At 38.7% G+C, this 24607-nt stretch overlaps 1 protein-coding gene across 1 annotated transcript in view; it reads left to right on the plus strand.

The window, feature by feature from the left end:
• Nucleotides 1-6986: 6986 nt before the first annotated feature.
• LOC149221522 (DNA repair protein recA homolog 3, mitochondrial-like) overlaps nt 6987-24607 on the plus strand; it is a 223588-nt gene continuing 205967 nt past the window's right edge. Inside the window, exons 1-2 of the mRNA XM_089385130.1 lie at nt 6987-7454; nt 23398-23458. Of these exons, the coding sequence (XP_089241256.1) occupies nt 7023-7454; nt 23398-23458 (493 nt within the window). The 5' untranslated portion in view covers nt 6987-7022. The remainder of the gene's footprint in view (nt 7455-23397; nt 23459-24607) is intronic.

Below are 24607 nucleotides of genomic sequence, written 5' to 3' on the forward strand. Positions count from 1 at the left end.
TAAATGACATAAAGGGCATAACTACTTTTGAGATAAATCTCAACCTTTGATTTGTTACTACTACTAAGACTAGTGCAACCATATAAATTAAATGGCTGGTAAATGCCTATAGGCATCAATTGATAATAAACATCAAAACACTTACTTCATAATACATCTCACTTTTCTCTCAGGAGGCTGTAGCAGGAGGGGTAATTGTTAACCTCGAAGAAAAAACAGAAGTAAAGTACGCATGGGGTCTTGGCATTGTGACAAATTATCAAGCGGAAGCCCTTTCTCTTTGGCAAGGTCTGAAAATGAGTTTGGATAATGGTATCAAAATTTTGTCTATAGTTCGCGATTCCATGATGATTATTCAAAAATATATGAAGCTCCTCGAGAACATCAATCTTCTCGAGGATGAAACCTCCTCAATCATGGTAAGGATTATTTATATATTAAATTTGTTTGAGTAGGTAAACTTGTTCCATGTGGTGCGTGCCAATAACCGCTTGGTGGATGGTCAGATCAACGCGGGGGTGATGATGGAACAAGGTAGTTTGTGTATAAATCAAAATACAACCTCGTGTCGCATCCCCTGATCTATAACAATGGTCCGAAGTTGTACTGTGGGGGTACGTGTCTACAGAGATATAAGTTGTTAGTTAAGATGGTTAGCTCCTTGAGGTTACTCCACAGTGCTTTGGAAGCAGGGTTGGTCGGTTGCGAGTTAAGGCACAAGTGTGGTGCCATTGAAGTGCAGATCATGTATGAGAACAGGTGGGTGTCGAGGTTTCGTCTCCTCACCGGGATATGCAATATATATATATATATATATATATATATATATATATATATATATATATATATATATACTGGGAAGATGGTACCATCGCATTTCGATCCTGGTTATTTTTGGCGATGGAAAATATGGAGGGAATTTGTCTTGACAAGACTATGAATCATCTTGCATTTATGAAGGATAAGATCAGGAGGAATGTTGGGGTTGAGCAGACTATTATATATTATAGCTGATTCTGATAAATTAATCAAAGGATTTTTATTGTTCAAAGGCGGATTGCTACGAAGATGGCCTCTGCTTATAATGATGGTGGGGGAGGCTCACGGTTCGAAAGCTCGGGGTCTAGTCATGGCGGTGGTGGAAACGTCGAGAATTTGGTGGAGAATTCTTGTAAACAAGTTATAAATGATATTGTTAAGGAAATTAATGAAAATATGGTTGTTCTCTATGCTCAATTATTTTGATTGGGTAAAGATTTGGAATTATTGTAGAAGACAATGGAAGGCCTGTGTATCGATGTGTTGAGTGTTCAACAAAAGGTGGACAACATTGAAATTAAGGTGGAAACAACTATTGTCGAGGTCTTAAAGGAAATTTTCGGGGTTGGGGAAGCCATGGTCTTCAACGTTGCTAGTGCAGAGGTTGTTGTTGTTGAGCGGGTCCTCGATGATGGAGATGATGTCGTAGGGGAATTGACATCTACTGTGGATGAACCTGCGGGTGAAGAATCCGAGCTTGGTAGCAGCTGAAAGAATTTCATTTTAATTTTACATATGTGCTATGTCGATGTATAGTAGTGGTGTTTTATGGAGAGTCTACAGTTATAGTTATGTTCTAAGACATATGTAAATAATGTTGGTAGCAAGATGGTCCCTTTCAATGTAAATTGATGAAAATTGCAGAGAGCACAATCTTGAATTTTGTACGGGACTTGGCCCTTTTCCAGTATACTAATGAAAATGCTACCCGTTTCTTTAAAAAAAAACATCTCACTTTGTTAAAATTAAAAAAAAATCATAAAAACTAACTATAAATTTATTTTAAATTATTATTATTATTATTAATTATAAAAATAATTAATATATATCTATATATAGATTCTGATGTGTAGATTTATTCTCACTTTCCCATGAGATTCTTAATCGGTAAATAGAATTTGTTACAATACCATGGTCTAATTTCATGACTCGTTATTACTACATGCCCAAAAAACCATAACTCACTTCATATGACACGTGTTCATAAGACATTTTATTTATTTTTATTTTTATTATTTTATTTAAAAAGGAAAAATGGGCGCAAATACTTTAGAGATAAATCTCATCTTTTTATTTGTATATACTACTAAAAATATTATGGAATATTATGTGGAGGTTAAATCCCTATTTTTTTCCTCAGCGAAAAATCGTAATTTTCATTAGTTCACGATGAAAATTACACGTTGTAGGTGCTCAGATAGCACATCACAAATACTGTTGATCAAGCAACAATCATTAGAAATGATATGTCCATATGAGATCTCAGTTTTTTACGAGAATACGTAAGGAAACAATTAAAAAAAACCATCATAGCAAAAAAGAAGTCTACAATCATTGACATTAACACTATCCCATATCAAAACTGTGAAGTAGCTGTATGCAAAAATATAAAAAATGCAAGAAATAGTGTGTCCGAAAATTAGTCATGTTCTATTGTTGCGTGATAGTCATCAACAAAAGGTTTATGATAGTACTCATAATGATCATTCCCATTCTATTCTAGAATCAACCATATCCCTCGGGCTTGCTGCACACCTTCCTTGAATAGACGATAAAAAATGGTGTCCCTTTCCCTGAAAATATGACGACATGTAATAAGACCAAAATGCCTCTTGATCGTCATCACTTCATCCAATATAGGTCTGAGTGTCTGCACATGATAAATGGAGCGCTAATTAAACTAGTCTATAACCACCCTAGAATCACCAAAAACCTATAACTTTCGGTACTCCTTTTCAATGGCAAATAGAGGGAGCAATTTCAGACTAGATTTTCTACATAATTGTTGATGGTTAAATCCCTATTATCCACCTAATAATTATTGATAATAAAATTAAAATTTTGGAAGCCCTATTCCAAAATATACAAGCAACATAAATATTTTAAAATATTATATAGAGGTTAAATCTCTACCATCCACCTAATAATTATTGATAATTAAATTAAAATTGTGGAAACCCTATTAAAAAATAATGATTGATAATTCATTTTTGCCAAAATCATGAAACATTTTTTAGACTTGTGATATTTTCCCCTCAGGCCCATTTTCCTTATTCTATCTCATTTCCAGTAGAATATTGCCCCTGACTAGTAGATTTTGTTTTTGCATGACACCCAAGTGTAACATTGATGCTCATAAGAGTTTGAAATTCACCATCTTCTAGCTAAATAACAATGACAATAGAGCACATCCTTGACATATTCACTCTGAGAACAATGGTTTTAGTTGGTAGTACAATGCCAAAACTAACTGAATAGATGGATTGATTTGTAATCTGTACTAAACTATTCCACTAGAATTTTGGAATCCCTATTCCCAAATATACAAGTAGCATAAATATTTAAAAATATTCTATAGAGTTTAAATCTCTACCATCCACCTAATAATTATTGATAATTAAATTAAAATTGTGGAAACCCTATTAGAAAATAAACACATATATTGACTTAAATTTATAAATAAATTGGATGTCCATGATTCAAATGGTATGCCATCTCTTTATCAAAATTAAAGTTGTCATATTCAAATCTTGTCATGCCCCTTTATGGAACACATTGCAATTACCAAAGTACTCTCTGTATTCTCTATCTACCATAAAAAATGTTAATTCCTCAACCTATACTTTTTTCCGAGGAAAAAAACGAACTTTTTTATAAGTAATAAAAAAGTTACAAGCATATGAGTTAACATTCCTGAGACCAACTGTGATATTGAGACCTACATCAGTCCCAAAGAGAGAGCAAACACTTCTCTGTGTATCACCAGCCGACATATAAACAAAACAAAAAAACATTTTTCGCCTAACAAACCAGCTCGGGATCATTACCTATCCCCGGCAACTTAGTCGAAATAGTGGACTGTTCGTATCCAAAAAACGTGGGCCTCCTTTCCTCAACCTATACTTGTAGACATGCATTGGGCCATTTCTATAAAATTGTAGTTTACTAAAATTTTAACTCTATTCCTTTTATCATTCAACTACTATTGTTTAGGTGATTCTCATCCTTTAAATTTTCAATTATGTCATTTTTCCTTATAAACTTAACTCACTCTTAAAAATATAAATTCTATAAATACTTTATTAACAATTCCAATAAATAAAAAAATGTTTTCATAATTTAAATCCTTAATTTATTTAAAATCTATATCAAAATAGCAAAAAGCCTATTGAAAATTGATTTTTAATCCAAAAAGCTAATTTAAAAACCATTATGTTATAAAGTATCATTATATTTATGAATGAGTAAAAGCTTAATTCAATCTATATTTACTAATCGAGTTTAGGCTTCTGTGATCCATATTAAGTTAGAGAAAGATTTCGGCGAAAATCACATGGAATCTCATTTCTCGACGCGTTTCGAACCAAACCACATGGAATCTCATTTGTCGACGCGTTTCGAACCAACTAGTGTGGTTTGGTTCGAAACGCGTCGACATTCCATGTGATTTTTGCCGAAATCTTTCTCTAACTCAATCTATATTTAGTTAGGCCGATAGGCCTTTCCTATGCATCAACTTTTCGTCAACACTTTTAGTTTGATCCGTTAGATCAGATGAAACACTTTCAACCGTTGATCTGAACTAGAAAACAAAACAATGGAAAATAAAAAAGGCACGGAAAGTCAAGAAAGCACAAAAGCTCAAAAAAGATTCTATGCAAAAAAATCAAGAAAGCACGAAAAAGATCATAAAAATCAAAGATCGAAAGAAAAAAGCTCAAAAAAGCAAAGATTTTTGAGGATTTTTATTTTATTTTTATTTTAAATGCAATGTATTATTAATTTATTTTTATAATTTAATTGAAATATAAATTTTAAATTTTAAATTTAAAAATTAGTTTAGATTTATTTTTAGTTGTAAGTTTATTATGTGTTAAGAGGGATTTTTTTTTTGAGGTATTGATTTTTTAAGAGTGAAAAGAGATTTGATTTTTTTTGGCATTTGGTAGATGTAGAGTTAAAATGAATTTAGATTAGTTTAAATATTAACCTTTAAATAACTCACATTAGAGAAAAATACCATGGGAAAAAACCATAGATTAAAAATATAATTAGGAAAAACCATGGTTGGAAAGTTTTATATTTTATATTTTAATTTTAATTTGACTAAGTCAAAATGTTAAACATTGTAACATCTCTCTAAAATAAGTAAATTCAATTTAAGTCCATGCTAGCTCCCATCATTTTCCTGCTCAAAAGATAGGCGTTCTCAACACCTTAGCTACTTCGGCGGGCGTTGCAAGTTTATGACAAAAATCACCTTGAAGATGAGAAAATTGACCTCCTGGAAGTTTTTAATAAGAATGGTTATAGTAGCTCTCAAGGTCTTAAGGCTTTTCAAAATGCTGAAAAGGGTCCTAAGAGTAAGATTGACCCCAAGGATTGGTCTTCCGGTGTTCATCTTCCCTTTATTCAAGGGACCACGGATAAAATCACTAGGATCTTGAGGAAGCATAAGATTCATTATTCTTTTAGACCTCTTAACACTATATGAAGTTCTCTTCATTTTGTTAAGGACCCGATTAACCCCAAGGATAAGAAGGGTGTTTATATCATTCCCTGTTCTTGTCGAGCTCCTTATATTGGTGAGACTGGTCGATCCATTAACCAAAGGATTTGTGAACATGCTGCCGACATTAGGCATGGAAGGTCTCGCTCCTCCGCTTTGGTAGAGCATGCAGAAAAAAACCAATCATCACATCTCCATTGAAGAGGCTAAGGTCATTGCGAGGATTGACCATTTTCATTATCATAAATTTAGAGAGGCCTTAGAAATTGAAAAAAAAGACTTGTTAATTTAAATAGAGATGATGGCTGGAGTATCAACAGATGCTAGATTCCTGCGCTTTCTTCCTAAACAATTATTTTTATTTATTTATAGATTAATTAATTAATTTTTTTTGTTAATCCCCATATTGCTTAGTTTATGACTCTCTTAAATTATTTTTGGTAATATGAATAGGATTAAACCTTAATATTAATATAATATTATATATAATAATATTCATTAATAAGATTATATAGGGTTATGGATCCTTTCTCACCTGAGGGGGGATGTGAAAAAGAGAGCGATGAGGGTTCCGTCCGCAGGAGGACTCGAACCAGGGCAGCCTAGGCCATCGGCCTAGGGTGCTGCAGACTAGACCTCATTTTGGATGACGAAGACTAGGAGGTACGGGTGGGTCAACAGGTTTTCTGTGGAGATGGTCCATACAATGGCCATGTAGGCTGTGGGTTGGATCCAGGGTGCTCAATCTGCAAGGATCCCAAGGAATATGTTTACTGGGACAAATTTCATCCAACTGAGAGGGTACAGTGGATGATTGCAGAGAAGGTTTTGGATGGGGATTCTTCCTTCGTTTCTCCCATGAATCTCAGAGGCTTGATCCAGTACACAAACCCCACCCCTTCCCCCTTTGGTCCTTTGTTTACGTAATAGATTATACCCTAAATTATTCTTTAATCGAGCATGTCCAAAGGTATGAATCAACAATCCAACTGTATATATTTGTGATGCTTACTGGTGCAACTTTTCATTTTTTCACAAACGCGTAATAGCGAATATATTTACCTTAAATTATTCAACGCCCAAAGATATCAATCAACAATCCAGCTGTATAGGTATATGTGTGATGTTTACTGGTGCAAATTTTAATTTTTCACAAAAGCAGAATCGCTGTCAGGGTTTACCGGGAAGAGTTGTGGCAGTGTAGGCGACCAGGGTGATTGAACCAATATCTCTTCTAAAAAAATTCAACAATTCCAATTTAATAATCCTATCGGCCTCTCTTTGTACCTTTTGGAACATTTGCTAGTTACTTTTAATTATCCCAAACATTTTTAAATATTATTTTAGTCCATAAAAGTATAATCACCTATTTAGGACACAAAAGTATGCTGCATAAACAAGATTGACCTAAAATATGAATTCTAAATTTGATAATTGGTATTGCGCTTACCATCCGCTATTTTCACTTTGATAAATGATATTGTGCTCACCTTGTGCAATCACAGCGATTTCCCCTCGTTCAAAATATGAACTTTGCAAGAGTGGGCATGTGAACGAAGCGATTTTCCCGCACACGGAGAGGCCGCCGCCCTTCAGTGAAGGGAGTGATCGACGAAACCAGCAGTTTTTAAAACGAGAGCATTCCTTCACGAGGGTTCAGACATTTGATACTTTTATTTGCATGTTCAGAGGAGAAGGGAATGTATATTTAAAAACGTGCATACAGGTTACCGATGCGAATGCAGGGCGGGTGCTTTTAAATAAGAGAAGAGCTTCAAAGATGATGTCATCGGCCCTGAGAAGTGCCCGCCGTTTGTTTCTTGAAACGTCCATTGCCTCTGTCTCACATCCTCGACATTTCCCCTCCGCCGCTGTTCTGTTTGGGAACTCTTCATTTGATGAACAGGTTTGGATTCATAGACTTCACCTCTTGTAATGCAATGGCTCCTTTTTTCTGTATATATGAATATGCACACTTTTGAGTCCAGTTCATTTTGTGGAATGAATATTTCACCCAACCTAAACAGGGAGCTGCTTGGCGTTTTTGTAAATGTCATGATTTTCCTCTAATGATTTTTCACAGTTAATAATAACAATAAGAATGATTTATCAAAGAATGTAATGCTGGGGCTACTGTCAGTAGTAGAAGTGTGCAAGGTGATTCATGCGGACAGTTCTTTCTTGTGGAAAGAGGCCCAGAGTGAGTGTGTATATCTAAATGACGCCGCTTAGGGCAAGTCTAGTTGAATTTAGTTCAAAGTAAATTTGAATAAATTGAACTCAAATTTCGGACATTCTGCAAATACTTCAGTATCTTATCCTAGGAAAAAAAATGCTGAAAATCACTTAAATTTAGGACGATAGGAAACATTTAATGCAATTTAGTGAAATACATCGGCCCGTGCTAACTGAACTGGACCCAGATTTGATAACACATTTTCCATACGATTTTATTTTTTTGTCTTATCTGTAACTCCATGCTTGTTAGGCACCCATGGTCTCTACTTTGGCACCAGTCTCTATGAGTTTATAGGGCACCAACAGTGCCACTATGACACTGGACCTTATGAATATTCCGTCATCATGGTTTAGGGGGTTACCTTGTAACTTGCTAGTCGCTTCAGCAAAGGATGGACCTCTGGAATTTAAAGGAATTCTTTGTTTTTTAATCTTATGCATATCTTACTGATATGGTATGGAAAGGAGATAATTTTATGTAGTTACATGATAAACCATCATGTTGGTTTTAAATTGGATACATTCTGCCCCTGCATTTTAAGATAGTACATGTCCACAGTATCTGGTTAGTACGGGTGCTTTTAGGAATACTGGAAAAAATGTTTAGAAAAAATGACATCTAGTAGAAAAACCTCACAGAATGCAGTTCAAAGAATTCTTCCGTCGTGAGATTTAATAAGTGACAGGTGGCATTGTGTCATAGTTACACCTTATAATTTGTAACACTCGACTCAGGGAGGCGAATTGGAGACATAATCCCTTTGCTTATTCAAATCACTCCTTCACTTCCCCTACCATGCCACTAATCACCTGATTGATTGATTCCACCTATAACTTCATTGGTTGATTAGATTTTTTTTGGAACTCTCTGTACTCTTATATAAACATATTGATATATGAAGTGTACATCACATGTACTTTTACAACACTTTTCTTTCGCACTTTGTCTTATTGTGCAAGTATTCTTGTTGCTGATTGTGTGTACATATCATTTGTGTCAGACACTTCGGTTAGGCCTGTGAAGTTCTACAATTCTAGAACTTTCTCTTTGCCCAGATTTCAACTTTGATCCCTGCATCTATGCTGATCATCGTTCAAATCTCTTCTATCAAGAAAATTTTGTGAGATCCAGTCATGGGTGCTTCTTGGCAGCCGTACAACACGTTGTTGGCTCATTCTCCCTAAATCTTTTGAATTCCTGCCTATTAATGCAAATTTACTGGTCCATAAAATTTTGTATTTGTTTATGATCTCATAGACTTGGTGTTCTATGCGATTTTTTCATTTTAAAACAAAATATTGCCAGAATCACCATAGAATTCTCATCTGGAAGCAAGCTGCAAAACTCCATGGAAAGGTTGCTATAGCTCGCGTATTCTGCAACTGTTGTAATTCATTTTTGCCAAAATCATTGAGACTTGTGATATTTTCCCCTCGAGCCCAGTTTCCTTATTCTGTCTCATATCTAGTAGAATATTGCCCACGACTAGTAGATTTGTTTTTGCATGACACCCAAGTGTGACATTTATGCTCATAAGAGTCCAAAATTCACCATCTTCCAGCTAAATAACATTGGCAATAGAGCAAATCCTTGGCATATTCACTCTCAGAACAATGGTTTTAGTTGGTAGTACAATGCCAAAAGCTAACTGAGTAGATGGATTGATTTGTAAACTGCAGTAAACTATTCCACTAAGACAGTGTGTCAATAGATCTTAATAGTTTTTAAAATAGATATCTATTATGCAATGCTTATTTATTATTATAACTCAATATTACTGAAATAAACTGAGGATGCAATAAAAAGAGCCAAACAATAATCACCACACTTTCTACACAATAAACAAAAGACATACCCTGTGAAACGTAAGGACTATGGCTTCCTCTTTTTTTCTCTGGTATGAAATGCAAACACAAAGAAAATGAACTCACTATGGATTTTCCATAGTCATTGTGGCCTGTATTGCTGTTACAATAGCTTCTACTTCCTTTGTTTTGCTCATAATATCCCATTCCTTTGCCCCGTGCAACCATGGATGCTAATCAATACAATAATATTGGGACACCTTACTTTTCTAGTGGCCCAATATTTAACATGTCCCAATAGCTATCTAGGGTTATAGTTTTGGACCTTTTAGAATCTTATTGAAAGTTCCCATGTGACTAGCTCCACATGTTTGAGTAGTGGGAGCTGATGCAATATCCACTTGGTACCATGGTTGTCAAAAGCATAGGACAACTAGTCATAACTTTCTCATATGAACTTTGATTAAGGCGATCTTTTCATCGTTCAAAAGATTTTGATGTGAGAATATCGTGTTGAAACCTTTGAATTTTGTAGCTATGGTCGGTCTTCATAATTAATATTTTACCTTTGATGTACATGTAATAATGAATATAAGACATGTTCTTCATGTTGGTTTCAAAAGGGAAATTTGAATTTTGAAATTTAAATTATTTACCTCCAAAATTTAAAGTCGGCCCCTCCAAGAAGTCAGGTCAGCTTGCCCCTATAGATGCACCACTTAGGTTCATTCAATCTCTATATATATGCCCATTCGATCTCATCACTTGGCTAGAAAGTTTGGATCACTTATTCTTCTGTTCATCTACAGTAAGACGAATTCTGGGAAACTCTTCTTATCCTCTTTACTCGTAGAAGGTTATCTAAAGGCAGCGGATCAAGATTCATTCTCTGGGCTAAATGAATTAATGGGCAGACTTATCATCTGAGGCAGAAGGCCGAATTCCTGAGGAAGAAGATCGAATCTCTGAGGCAGACTTTTCTTTGTGGCAGAAGGCCGAATCCTTGAGTAGATCAAGTATTCCTGAGGCAGATCAAATCTCTGTGGAAAGCTGAAAGTTTCCTGTGACAGATTTGACCTAAATTTCTGAGGCTATGTTGACCAGGTCAGCCCTAGATTTGGTTATGCTCAGTTTGACCTTGTCCTTGACTAAAAGATTAGATGTATCTCTTGTTGAACTTAATAATTTCTCTAAGGAAAATGTTGCTGGATTTTTGCCCCATTTGGGTTTTCGCAGGGTAAATTCTTGTGTCTCTTGTTTGGCTGTCTCTTTATGATCATATTGGCATTTTGTTTATACTGTTGAGATCTTCTGTGTAATTACTTTATGGTGAATGTGAATGCTAGAAAAAATTAACTTAAAAAATCATAAGAAGTGATTATCAGCTTAGAATATCCTATGAAAAATCAACTTCCATGTTAGATCAACAAAATGACAAGCAAGTCTTACCCTACCATGGAAGACTTGGCACTAAAAGTTCTAACAATGTTAGCAGAGGATACAGTTTTACAAAGGCACTAAGAAGTCAAGAACAACTAGACAAGGCAACAAGAAGTCTCGCAGGTTGCATTGAAAGGGTAACTTCCAAGCAAAGCTGAATGGAACTCCAAGGAAAACGTGGAGGAAAAATTTTTCTCACCTCTTTCAATAAAAGCTTTTGGCTATTGAAAGCCCCCCAAAATGGGGAGATATGATCCAAAATGGATCTTTGTATCATTTTTCATCTATTTTTGTACTATTTGAGTGGAAAAATTAGAGCTTTTAACTCATGGGCCCCATTTTAGGGGCAGATGCTATTTTGGTGATTTAGGTCTTGAAACTTTTGGAGCCAATTTGGGCAATTAAATAGTCTGTTTTGAGGTTAGAACTTTGCAAACAAAATTCCCAATGCTTCAACACTATATTCTCACATCAAGAGTTTTTGATCGATGAAAAGGTCACCTTAATCAAAGTTCATATGAGAAAGTTATGACTAGTTGTCCTATGCTTTTGACAACCATGGTATCAAGTGGATGTTGCATCAACTCCCATTACTCAAACATGTGGAGCAAGTCACATGGGAACTTCCAATAATATTCCAAAAGGTCCAAAACTATAACCCTAATTAGCTATTAGGACATGTTAAATATTAGGCCACTAGAAATGTAAGGCTTTCCAATAGTACTGTATTGATTACCATTCCATGGTTGCACGAGGCAAAGGAATTGGATATTATGAGCAAAACAAAGGAAGTAGAAGGTATTGTAACAACGATACATGCCACAATGCCTATGGAAATTCCATTGTGAGTTCATTTTTCTTTGTGTTTGCATTCCATACCTATTTTTTCATCTCAATAGTTACCACCTAATGATTTTTCAACCATTTTATCTTATGCCTCTAATATCATTGAGCAGTTGTACACAACAAATCACAATGGTAATGCAGTGAAAACAAAAAGATCATAAAGAGACAACCATGCACAATAGAGACCACAAATTTACCCTCTGAAGCCCAAACTTAGGAGAAAACCCAACAACTTTTATTCTAGGAGAAATCATTCTTCAACAAAGTTTACAATTCCAAATTTGTCTAGAAATCAGTGCCAAAATCCAAGTCTAAACGCCAACCAAACTTGTTTAGAATTCCAGCTAGTCAACACTGGTCAAACCACCCAAATAGTCAAATTTGGTGAAATTTTGGTCTGGTCAACTTAGCTCCTGTGGTCAACTTTGGACCTATGGTTGACTCTTGTGGTAAACTTGGACCTGTGGTCAACTTCTGCGATCAAACCTGCAATGAACTCATCCTCTCCTGTGGTCAAAATCGACTTGTTCTGTGGTCAAACTTGGCTTGTTCTGCGGTCAAACTCAGCTAGATAGCTCGGTCAAACTCAACCAGATGGCTTGGTCAAACAATAGTTCATCGGTCAACTTTGGCCAAACTTCAAACTCAGTCAAATCTCAGTAAATTTGACTTCTATTTGCTCCCACGTGCGGCTACTAGAGAAGATATGATGTGATGATTATTGGTGAAAATGAAGATGTCACATTATGTATATATACTTGTCAAGATGGATGAATTTTGACCAAGGGACACTCCCTTTCATGGTGGGATCGACTTGACCATTTTGAGGCTACATGATGCCTAGAAAATATTTTTTTATTTATTCTAATTTTCATAATTCTTCTAGGCCAACTTAAGAGGCCTTTTGGCATGTGGGAATACGTCTCGATGCTACACAAAAAATCAACATATATTGAAAGCATTGGACAAATTAGTCCCTGATGAGGAGGAGCGTGACATCATACAGAAACAATTGAGCAACTATATCCTTACTACTGGTGCATTCGGGGCCAATCATGCATTTCGAGGTCGAGGAAATTTGTCTTCTCTTGAGTTGTGGAACATGCATGAGGTGCTACTCCACATCTACAATGTTTGGCAATACGAGTGCTCTCATAGGTGGTGAACACTTCTTCTGCAGAGAGGTGTTGGAGCACCTATAGTTTCATCCACAATGTTAAAAGAAACAGGTTAAATGTAAATCGGGTAGAGAGCTTGGTTTATGTTCATTACAACTTGCGATTGTTGTCCCATTACTGTGAGGAGGCAAAGAAAAATAAAGACTTTAAGGTTTGGGACAAAAATCCAGATGGGGCCAATTTGGAGGATGGACTGTTGTAGTTAGAGCAATTGGAGGATTCTCTTATCCACGATGATGATGATTGTTATGAGACGACACCCCATCCAATGCCATGGTCCCCATGTTCCAGTCTTCAACAACAATTGGGGCTTCATCTTCAGTTCCACGACCACCATCTTCTTCATTGCCACCACGTGGAGGCTCATGTAGTGGTTGTGGTGGTGTAAGGAGGAGAGATTAGTAGATAGATTCACAATTCATTTTAGAATTTGGTGTTGTGAATTTGAACTTTTCAGTCTTCCTAGTTCAGTGTGCAGTTGGTGGTGGCCAGGTGGCCTATTTTGTAAACATTATTATTTGGTCATGGCTCATGTTGATAGTTGCTCACTTGCTAGATAAGTTATTTGAATGCTTTATCTTCTAAATGTCTACTTTTTATTATATTACTTAAATTTTTTATACTTTCTAAGTTTCTACCTTCTATGTGGTATGTTTAAAATTTGATGTATGTTTGTAATTGTTAGAATCTAGATGGTTGATGCTCAAATAATAATCATTGATGTATTATGAATGCCATATCTATCTTGATTTATGTACAAATATGCATGTTTTCATATCTTCTGCAACTAATTTGGCATTTTGGATTTTTTTTTGAATATAAATACAAACACACACACACAAATATAATAGATGATTCCAAGATGCTTCGCTTATGAAGATTTTTGGAAAATCATGCTTCCTATGCTTCACTTCCAAAATATGTCCCCGCTTCGTGCAACATTATATGATAACTGGCATTGTATCATAATTATACATTACTACATGTAACCTCTATGTTAGGGTGATAAATTAGCATAACCCTACTAGTTACTCCTTCCACATTTGGTGCTAGTTACTCCACTGTAAGGTTGTTTTGTGCACCTTTTGCTGAGCCAATGCCATCCATTTTTATAAATGCTCATGTATTGTTGGCGGTCCTCCAATTCATACATCACACATTTTCTATTGTGGCAATGGGGCATACGAAGAGACAAATAGTAGTCAACCATGAACAACAAGCCTATCCTATGATGAGTCGCCCCACCACACCTAGAAGACCTTAGGCCTGCACTGAGATAGATTAAATTGCAACATAGACGAAGGGTGCCATAACAGCCAAATGACGGTAAAATGATCCCACACGAATCAAGGACCAAGTTGAAGAACTTTTAAAGAATGCTTTCTGCTGTCAAAAGAGTGCAAGGGATTGAAGGAAAAGAAGGTGGCCATAACTCCTTGTCCTGACATCTTTGCATATACTTCCACATGTGCACTCTGATGGTATTTTCTGTTGTTGCATTTAATTCAGGGGAGGTGTGTATAGATTGATACCCCTTTTCTACACTAAGCAATCCTTCTTCTAGGTGTGATCCAATGGAAGAGTCCCCAACAATTGTAATGTGCTTGACCCCACATGCTTTCCATTGCTGCAGTCCTTGGAATACTGCTGAAGTTTCTGCCTTGTTATTTGTTGCATTCCCTAGGTCCCAAGTGAAATCACATTCCTCATTTCGTACAAGATTACAGAGGATCCCGCTGCACTTGCCACCCTTGTAGATAAATGTTATAATGGTTGTAATTAAAAGTACTGTTAATATACATAGAGTGCTTTTATTATAATGTCATTTTCTACGATGAAATTAAGTGAGGACACGATAATACTTAATTTTCTAATTGCATTACATTAATTACACAATGTATGCCTCTCTCCTATTTATTTTCACATTACACCGTGATTGAAATTATTCAAGTACAGTTTCTTTCTCATCTTCCATGTTTGCATTATCTGCCTCCCTATTTGTGTGTCTCTGTCGAGATGGATAGATAGCACACAAATAGGGAGGCGGATAATGCAAACACAAGATGGACAAATAACACACAAATCTTTCTTCATGTACGGAGGAAGAAGCTAAGGTGAAGGATTATTGATGATCAAGAATTGTTGAAGGATTAGAACACAAGGACACTCCTCTAATGTTGTTATCTACAATATCGAGTTTAGTCCAGTCCCAAATTATAGGTGTACATGTGTAATATTCCTAATGGAAATATACAATGATAAACAAAGCAAACATAGCAAAAACATACATGAAATTTTTACATAGATCAAACACCATAAATTGAGCCAAAAACTGTGTTGCTTTGAGCCATTTTATTATGAAATCATGGGGTTACAATCTAGTGTTTGGAAAGTGTGCACCTGGGCTTGCTCAAGGCAAACTAGCAAAGCCCAAGTGATGAAGACAAGTCCCAAAATGTTGTTGGCTGATCTCTCTATGGCTTTGCGTTGATCTCCCCAGGAAACTGAGCCGTTGGCTACAAGAAATAGCTCCTAGGGCCTCCCCCGGTGCTCAGAAAATTCCTAGAAATTAACCTTGGGCTCTCCTCCAATAACCCACAAAAACCCACAAAGACCTCGGAATTTCGGCCCAATTTCCCCTAGCTCCTCCAGCTGCTGGGTATTTCGACCCACTTGTAAATGCTGCTGCTGAATGTCCCCAAAATGGCTGAAATTTCTTGTAAAATTCCTCCCTGAACTCCTCCACAAATCTCAGCCCCAAATTCCTCCTCTCCTTGAGTCCTATGTGTGGCATGAAAAAGAGCTACGTAGGCCTTGCGCAGTCACTGCTGAACCTCCTCCACACACATTGCAATGCTCCCGGATCAATCTGAAAATGATGGGAATTCCCTCCTAGGGTTGGCACTCGAAGTCCACCGAAGCAAGGGGTGAGATTCTTGCCTGAAAATCTCTTGTGCTCAACAACACATGCAAACTTGGCCTCTAACTCAAGCGTGCTAGTCAAGGTGAATGCTCAAATGATCAAGAATGCCCAAAATGAGTGCCTCCTCCTCTTTTGTCATTGTGCCTCTCAATTGCCCATGTGGGGCCCAACCATCAAACTCCCCTTTGTTTCCCTCCAAGGAATGTGTATTTCCAAGGGCCGTATTTCTCCTTGAGTGGTCCCCACCATCCACCAACATTTTGATTTTCTTCCTTTTCTCCTAAGTTGGGCCTTCCCTTAGCTCCAAAACTCAAGTGGGGTCCCATAACCCACTTTTCCTAACTGTAAATGCAAAATATGACAAAATTGGCGAAATTGATATTTCCCCTTAGAAATATTGCTAAGTGGGAATATCACTGTCCTCTCCGCCAAAATGTTGCTTATCCTCAAGCAACTGCAATGAAGGATGCTGAGGTATTTGCTCTCCCTCCCAAGTGGCATCCTCATCGGGTAAATTCCTCCATCTAATAAATATTAAAAACCTCCTTGATAACCCTGTTCCACAAGTGTCTCTCACGGGTGTCCAGAATAGCCTCCGGCTCCAGAACCAAATGCCCCTCATCATCCATGGGTGATAACTCTATAGCTGTTGTCACCCGATACCCCAGTGCCTTTTTCAGGCAAGACACATGGAAAATGTTGTGAACTTGGCTCCCCAGGGTAGCTCCATCTCATACACCACCTCCCCAACTCTCCTAGTGACTCTATACGACCCATAAAGCGGGGCTTGAGCTTCTCGACCCCCTTCTCTTTGAGCGTTAACTGTTTGTTGGCTGAAGTCTCAGGAAGACCAAATCCCCAACATCAAACTGCCTTTCTACTCAACCCCTGTTTACATAGAGTTTTTGCTGGTTCTATGCAGTCTGTAGGTTATCTTTGAGAGTCTCCAAAATATCTTGGCTCTCCTGAATCCAATCCTTGCCCCTAGGCGCCTTGCTGTCTCCAAACATCTCTTCAATGAAAGGTAATGCATCATAACCATACAAAACTCTAAATGGGGACATACCTATAGACATGTGGTACGTTGTGTTGTAGCAGTACTCGCCCAAATGCAACCACCGTATCCATGTACGCTGATGGCCAGTCACATAGTTCCGTAGGTGGCCCTCTAGCCATTTGTTTATGATCTCCGTCTGCCCATCTGTCTGGGGGTGGTAACTAGTACTTGGGGTGAGCTCCGTGCCCACCAGTTGAAACAACTCTTGCCAAAATCTCCCCATGAACTTGCTGTCCCAATCACTAACAATGGTCTTCGAAATACCATGAAGCCGAAACACCTTCCTGAAAAATAGTTCAGCCACCTATGAGGTCAAGGACAGGTTTCGTCAATCTGTTTACTAGCACGTATATGCAGTCCTTGCCTTAGACTGTAGGCAACCTAGTAATAAAATCCATCGATATGCTCTCCCATTTCCCCTCAAGGATAGGAAGAGGCTGTAGCAACCCAACAGGGTGTGTCTGCTCACCGTTGTTCCTTTGGCATGTATCACACTCTCAGACGTGCCTCAAAACATCATCCTTAAGGCCCCTCCCTGATAGCCCTGTATGTCTTGGTAAACGCCTGATGCCTTGCTAACGGTGAGTCATGGGCAACCTGCATGATCTTCTCCCTCAAATGGGAGTTGGGCACTAAATATATCTGGTCCCGATAGTAAATCAATTCGTTCATCACCCTGTAACGATCATCCGTCGCTGCACCATCAAGGACCTCACAAGCAAATCGGTCCTTAGAATAATCCACTAGCAATTGCGCCCTCCAATATGGTGCAATGCTCATCAATGAGATGGTGGTTGGCCTCCTGGACAACGCATCAACTACCACATTGTGTTTACCCTTGACATACTCAATGTCAAAGTCGTATGCCTGAAGCTTGCTTACCCACTTCTGTTGCCTCTCTTGCAGTTGTTTCTGTCCAAGAAGAATCTGATGCTATTGTGGTCTGTCTTCACCCAGAACCTATTTCCCACCAAGTACTTGTCTGAACTTGGTTAGCGCATGCATGATGGCTAGCATCTCTTTGTCGTATATGGAGTATAACCTCTCGTGGGGAAGTAGTTTTTGACTCTTGAAAGCTATCGGGTGTCCTCCCTGCATCAAGACCGCTCTTACGCCCTCCCCTGATGCATCGCACTCAAGTACAAAGGGCTGCGTGAAATTTGGAAGTGCCAACACTGGGCAACTGCTTATAACCTATTTGAGGTACTCAAAAGCCTCCTGCGCCCCATCTGTGCACTCAAATGCCCCCTTATTTGTCAAATCGGTGAGGGGAGTTGCTAACTGAGAGAAGCCCTTCACGAACTTCCTGTAGTAGGTACAAATATCCATGAAACCCCTTAACTCTATCACATTCCGGGGCACTGTCCAGTTCCGGATGGCCCTGATCTTCTCCTCATGCACTCTCACGCCATCCTTCCTAATAATATACCCCAAATAAAGCATCTCTGTCAATTCGAACTCACAATTGGACAACTTGGCGTAAAACTGTTTCTCCTCTAAAATACACAACACTGTCTCCAAGTGCTGCAAGTGCTCCTCCCAGGTCTTGCTCTAGATCAAGATATCATTGAAAAACACCAACACAAATTTTCGCAACTGCCCATGAAATATGTGGTTCATGTAGGACTGGAAAGTGGCAGGTGTGTTGGTTAGCCCGAAGGGCATAACCAAGAACTCGAAGTGCCCATAGTGACACTTGAAAGCTGTCTTAGGGACATCCTGATCCCTCACTCTGATCTGGTGGTACCTCGAATGCAAGTCGATCTTGGAGAAGAACTTGGCCCCTCTCAACTCATCCATCAGCTCATCTATGCGTGGGATGGGGTAGCGGTTCTTCAGGGTCTTCTTGTTGAGGGCCCGATAATCTATGCACATGCGTAATGTCTCGTCCTTCTTCTTCACCAGGACAACTGATGAAGCAAAAGGGCTAGAGCTAGGCCTAATATGCCCAAGTGCCAACAACTCATGAATGGCCTGCTCAATCTCATCCCTGTAAGCCTTGGGATGTCTGTACGGGGTGGTAATCACGACTTGTACCCTCAGCTCTAACTCAATCGCATGTTCAAATCCTTGGTCAGGTGGCTGCCCTGGCGGTATGTCTCCAAACACCACTGGGTACCTATCTAAGATGGCCTGTACGTCAGGGTATGGCGGCCTGGGCTGATCGTCGACCTCAGAAATCCTCAATCCACTGGCCACTCAATGTCACCGTGCCTCAGGTCAACCTCCATCTTGTGTGCTGAAACAATTTGTGGTGGGTAAGAGTGCATGCCCCTAAGGACAACCAAGTTGCCATCTGACCGTGTAAACTCCATCTCCAACTTCCTCCAATCAGTAGTGACTCGACCAAGAGAATAGAGCCATTGGACACCCATCACCACATTGGTGTCCGGTACATCCATCACGAAGAAATGATCTGTGACTGAATAGTTCCCCATAGTCACTGTTAGAGCGGGAACATAGTGTGTACACTGCATGGTCCTGTCCCCTGACACAAGGATTGAGAACCCCTCAAACTCCTCGGTCGTGATCCCTCTCCTTTGCACCATCTATGCATCAATGAAGTTGTGGGTGGCTCCACTGTCTACCAAAACTGAGACACACTGCCCCTGCACTATGCCTCTGCTCATCAACGTAAAAAACTTAGGTACCCCACATAAGGACGCAAGGACACCTCCTGCTTGTGCGAAAGGGGCTCCCTCGGGTGGTGGTGGTGGTTCCCTCTCCATCTGTGCCACGCTGTCATCTCCACCTATCTCCAACTCTACATCGTCCTCCTGGTCACTGTCAGAGTAGACCTCAATGTAGTGGGCCTTGCCCATTGTGCATCTATGGCCTGGTGCCCACGGTTCTTGACAAGTGAAGCATAGCTTCCTCCTCCAGAGATCTCTCTGAGTCTCCTCATCCAACTGTCCTTGCCCCTGGTTGGTGGTGGAGCCCTAGTGTCTCTCTCCCTCTGTTGGAGCCCTTGTCTGGGTGGTTACCGACACTCTGGTTTGGGGTAGAGCATCTTGTAAGTCTCACACTCTCCCAACTGTGTCCTGCAAGTTGGTGGGCATGTTGGACTTCACCAATCCCCTAAGTGGCTCTGCTAGCCCCTCTACGAACATGAAAACCCTCCTTTCCTCTAATAAATAAGACACCATCACTGACAATCTCAGAAACTCAGAGATGTAGGCCTCAACACTCCCCGTCTACTTGAGCCTTGTCAACTTCCCAAAGTGCTCCTTCGGGTGTCTCCTCTCAAAATGCTCGAACACCGTCCTAGTGAAATCCTCATAGGCTGTAACCCCTGCATGCCCCATCGTGGTTAGCCCATGGAACCACCAGTCGTGGGCTTCTCCCTCTAAATGCAATGTGGCAATCTTAATTGCCTCCCCCTCCGTCATTTGGTTGAGTTGGAAGTAGACTTCTAACTTCTCAACCCATGCTTTCGCTGAGCTCTTGGACGAACCATCAAAAGTCGGGAGGAACAATCTCCCCATGGTGCACTGCAAATCGATACCATGTGTGTAGCTTCCTTCGCCTTGCCTTTTTCCCCTGGTGTTACCCTTCAACTGACAAAAGTCCCTGAAGGGAATGGCCTCTCTAAAGTCGGGCCCATAGGACTGATACTCCACAAAATTTTCCCCCATGAGTATCTCCTCTTGCCCCTGCGACCCTCCAGCACTAGATGCTAGAAACGCGGGGATAGTGGACCTAGATGGTGTGTTGGGAATGAGTGGTGCATTGGGGCCATGAACCTCGTGGTGATGCGAAGTTCTAGAGCCCTCACCAAATTGGAATTCCCCTTGAATCCATTTTCCCTTGTTGTTGCTGCAAGTTTGCTGCCTCAACTCCTTAATACCCTTAGACAAATCCTGAACGACCTTGAGAAGGTGTTGGGCAAACTCCTCTTTACTCCTTTTGTTTCCCTCATTATCGCCCATGTTTGGCCTTTCAATCTCCGGTTCAACTATCACTGGATTTGGGGTAATTTGTAATTGCCTCTCTCTGCTCCTATACCTTTGCCTCCGGTAAATCGCGTTCTGTTGGTCTTCTGGTGTCATAGACTGATGTTGCTCCCACAAGCTGAGCCAAGACTATGAGCTCTGATACCACTGTAATATTCCTAATGGAAATATACAATGATAAACAAAGAAAACATAGCAAAAACATACATGAAATTTGCACACAGATCAAGCACCATAAATTGAGCCAAAAACTGTGCTGCTCTGAGCCATTTTATTATGAAATCATGGGGTTACAATCTAGTGTTTGGAAAGTGTACACCTGGGCTTGCTCAAGGCAAGCTAGCAAAGCACAATTGATGAATACAAGTCCCAAAATGCTGTTGGCTGATCTCTCTATGGCTTTGCGCTGATCTCCCTAGGTATCTGAGCCGCTAGCTACAAGAAATGGCTCCTAGGGCCTCCCTTGATGCTCAGAAAATTCTGGGAAATTAACCTTGGGCTCTCCTCCAATAAAAAACAAAAACCCACGAAGGAATTGGCCAAATGTTGACCTCGGAATTTTGGCCCAATTTCCCCTAGCTCCTCCCACTGCTGGGTATTTCGACCCACCTGTAAATGTTATTGCCGAATGTCCCCAAAATGGCTGAAATCTCTTGTAAAACTCCTCACTGAACTCCTCCACAAATCCTAGTCCCAAATTCCTCCTCGAGTCCCACGTGTGGCACAAAAAAGAGCTGCGCAAGCCTTGCACAATCACTGCTGAACCTCCTCCACACACACACTGCAATGGTCCCAGATCGATCTGAAAATGATGGGGATTCCCTCCTATGGCTGGCACTTGAAGTCCACCGAAGCAAGGGGTGAGATTCTCGCCTGAAAATCTCTTGTGCTCAACAGCACATGCAGACTTGGCCTCTATCTCAAGCGTGTGCTAGTCAAGGTGAATGCTCAAATGATCAAAGATGCCCAAAATGAGTGCCTCCTCCTCTTTTGTCATTGTGCCTCCCAATTGCCCATGTGGGGCCCAACCATCGAACTCCCCAATGTTTCCCTCCAAGGAATGCGTATTTCCAAGGGGGCCGTATTTCTCCTTGAGTGGTCCCCACCATCCACCAACATTTCGATTTTCTTCTTTTTCTCCTAAGTTGGGCCTTCCCTTAGCTCCAAAACTCAAGTGGGGTCCCATAACCCACTTTTCCTAAGTGTAAATGCAAAATATGACAAAATTGGCAAAATTGATATTTCCCCTTAGCAATATTGCTAAGTGGGAATATCACAACATGTTCCTTTTCAAATTTCAGTTAATAGCTCTAGCACAGATTTGGTCAATACCAATAATTTAATTGATGTCTGAACGCATGGAAATCAAATTGTTTTAAGGCAGGATTGTTGATTTTTGTTTTTCCGAACTTCGTATTTTAAGAGAATATTTACTTCGTATTTATGCAAGGCGATGCCATGAGTTGAATAAGTGTCAAAGATGCTTCCTTGGCAGAAAATTTAGAGTCTTTTAAAGATTATAAATATCTTAAGATATAATCTCACAAGGACACTTAAGCCTTGTGCAGAGGAAATGACTAAGGGCACACATTTGATTTTGACATTAGTAAGACAATATATTAGCTAATGCTCTTTCCAGTTTATACCAAGGGACTGAAACGAATATTTTATTGTAGTGGATTTAAATTTAAATTGCTAACATTTATATGAAATATGTCAAGGATTTGAAAGTTTCTGCGATCATTGAAGTAGAACAAGCAATGGGTAACGGGAATAACCTGTTAGAATGGATGAATGATCTGCTGCTATGGTATGATGATAAAGTTACCTGAACTAAAGCTTAGTATTCTATAAGAAAATACCATATACATAAGGTTTTAAGTTTGATTAAAATGTGAGATAAAATTTCATTTGTAAAGAATTTAAAAAAGAGATGCAACAATTTGTGGTGGAGATGAGGTCTGTCGTCATGATAATGTGGAAATATTAGGTTATAGCCGTTGCAAATAATGACGTGGGAAATTATTTCAATGGACTTTTTCACCTGGCTTTAAATCATAAAAGAACGAATATATTTACGTAGTCATTTATAGATGCATTGAGTTTGTATTATTATTCTATAATATTGATAGGCCGAAAGTTGTACCTGTGTCTCTTTATTGGTTGCAGCAGTGAAACTTTTCCATCTGGAATATTAGATGCCTTGATGAGGAAACTATTGCTGATATGTGACTAAAAGCTGCACTGCTTTTGTGTTTCTGATCTGCCTTTATTCTTATTTAGTAATTTCTTGAATATTTAGTTCAAACATGGGGAGTACAGTACTGATTTTTGCAGCATATTTTTTTTTTCTTTTTGGGGGAGTAATTTTACTAATGCTTTGGTGCTCATTGTTTTGCAAATAATAGAGTTGGATGCGATCTAGGAAATGGGGGACTAATTTTCAGGCCTACAACTTTTCATCAAAAGGTGTTAGTGTGAGCCTTTTCTTATTTTTTTATTGGCCTGCCATGGGTACATGTAACTTCGTCTTTCATTAATTTATCAAATTATGTATCAACGTTAGTTAGTGTATATCTTTTCATTAATTATGCATCTTTTTATGTTTTGTTTTTAATCCATTTCCATTGTTTGTGTTAAAACCAGCCATACTATAATAAAATAATCACTATTATAAAGTAATTCTAATTTCCTGGCAGTAGGCTGGTTATTTGGAAACTTTCAACTTTCTCTTATTTGCAATTATTTCCAGAACTTGTATTTTTAATTTGTAAAAAGTAGAATGTCAGCTAGATTTTGATCATTACTAGATGTGCATATAGTAGCATGCATGTTCCAAAGATAAAATGTAATATTCTAATTTCCTGATTATATTAACAGTGAGTGTAGAGAGAATTGCACAAGTGATTCTTCATCTAAATAAAAAGGGAAAAATAGGTTTGTGACAACCATATACACAAGGATAAAAGAGATTGGATGATTACAAGTTTGAGTGGCCCCCCTTGAATTCTGTGGGGACAATGCAATGATAACTACATTACCAAGAATAATGTCTTCGCTTAGACGATAATCGTTTCTGATTGGATGTTCATAAATATATGTTGAATAACATATTATTACCACTCCTAATTTAATCACTAGTTAGGTGTAGAGAGTTATCTCTCAAACACTACCCTGGGAGGAAAAGTTCTAGCCTCAATAGGTGAACCTAGAGGCACAACAGGAAAACTACCCACTGTCACCTTGGTAGCCTTCTCCCACACTATAGACTAAGGGAACTATGCCATCCTAGCATGGGGGGGGAATTCCTATCTTCTGCTTGTCTAATCAGTTATAGTAATGGAGAATTATTTAGACTAGATTGACTAAGAAAATAAGCAACTAACTCATTTCTAGTGACAAAAAAAGTTAAGGTGTCAAAGTCGTTGCCATATTTAACAAGCCATAAGTGATGTGTTACTTATACAAATGTGCTTGCTATGAAATGCTGGAAAAACAATAGAGAGAATATGGCATTAAGTAAATTAAGCTTACTCAATATGTTGATTTTCTAGTAGCAAACAAGATTAGACAATTTTTCAAACTGATAACTATTTCCAATGATACAATTTGATTTCT

This window comes from Pinus tabuliformis, chromosome Q, assembly GCF_031772625.1.
Source record: "Pinus tabuliformis cultivar Carrire ecotype Pingquan chromosome Q, CPIR1, whole genome shotgun sequence".
NCBI classification, from domain to species: Eukaryota; Viridiplantae; Streptophyta; class Pinopsida; order Pinales; family Pinaceae; genus Pinus; species Pinus tabuliformis.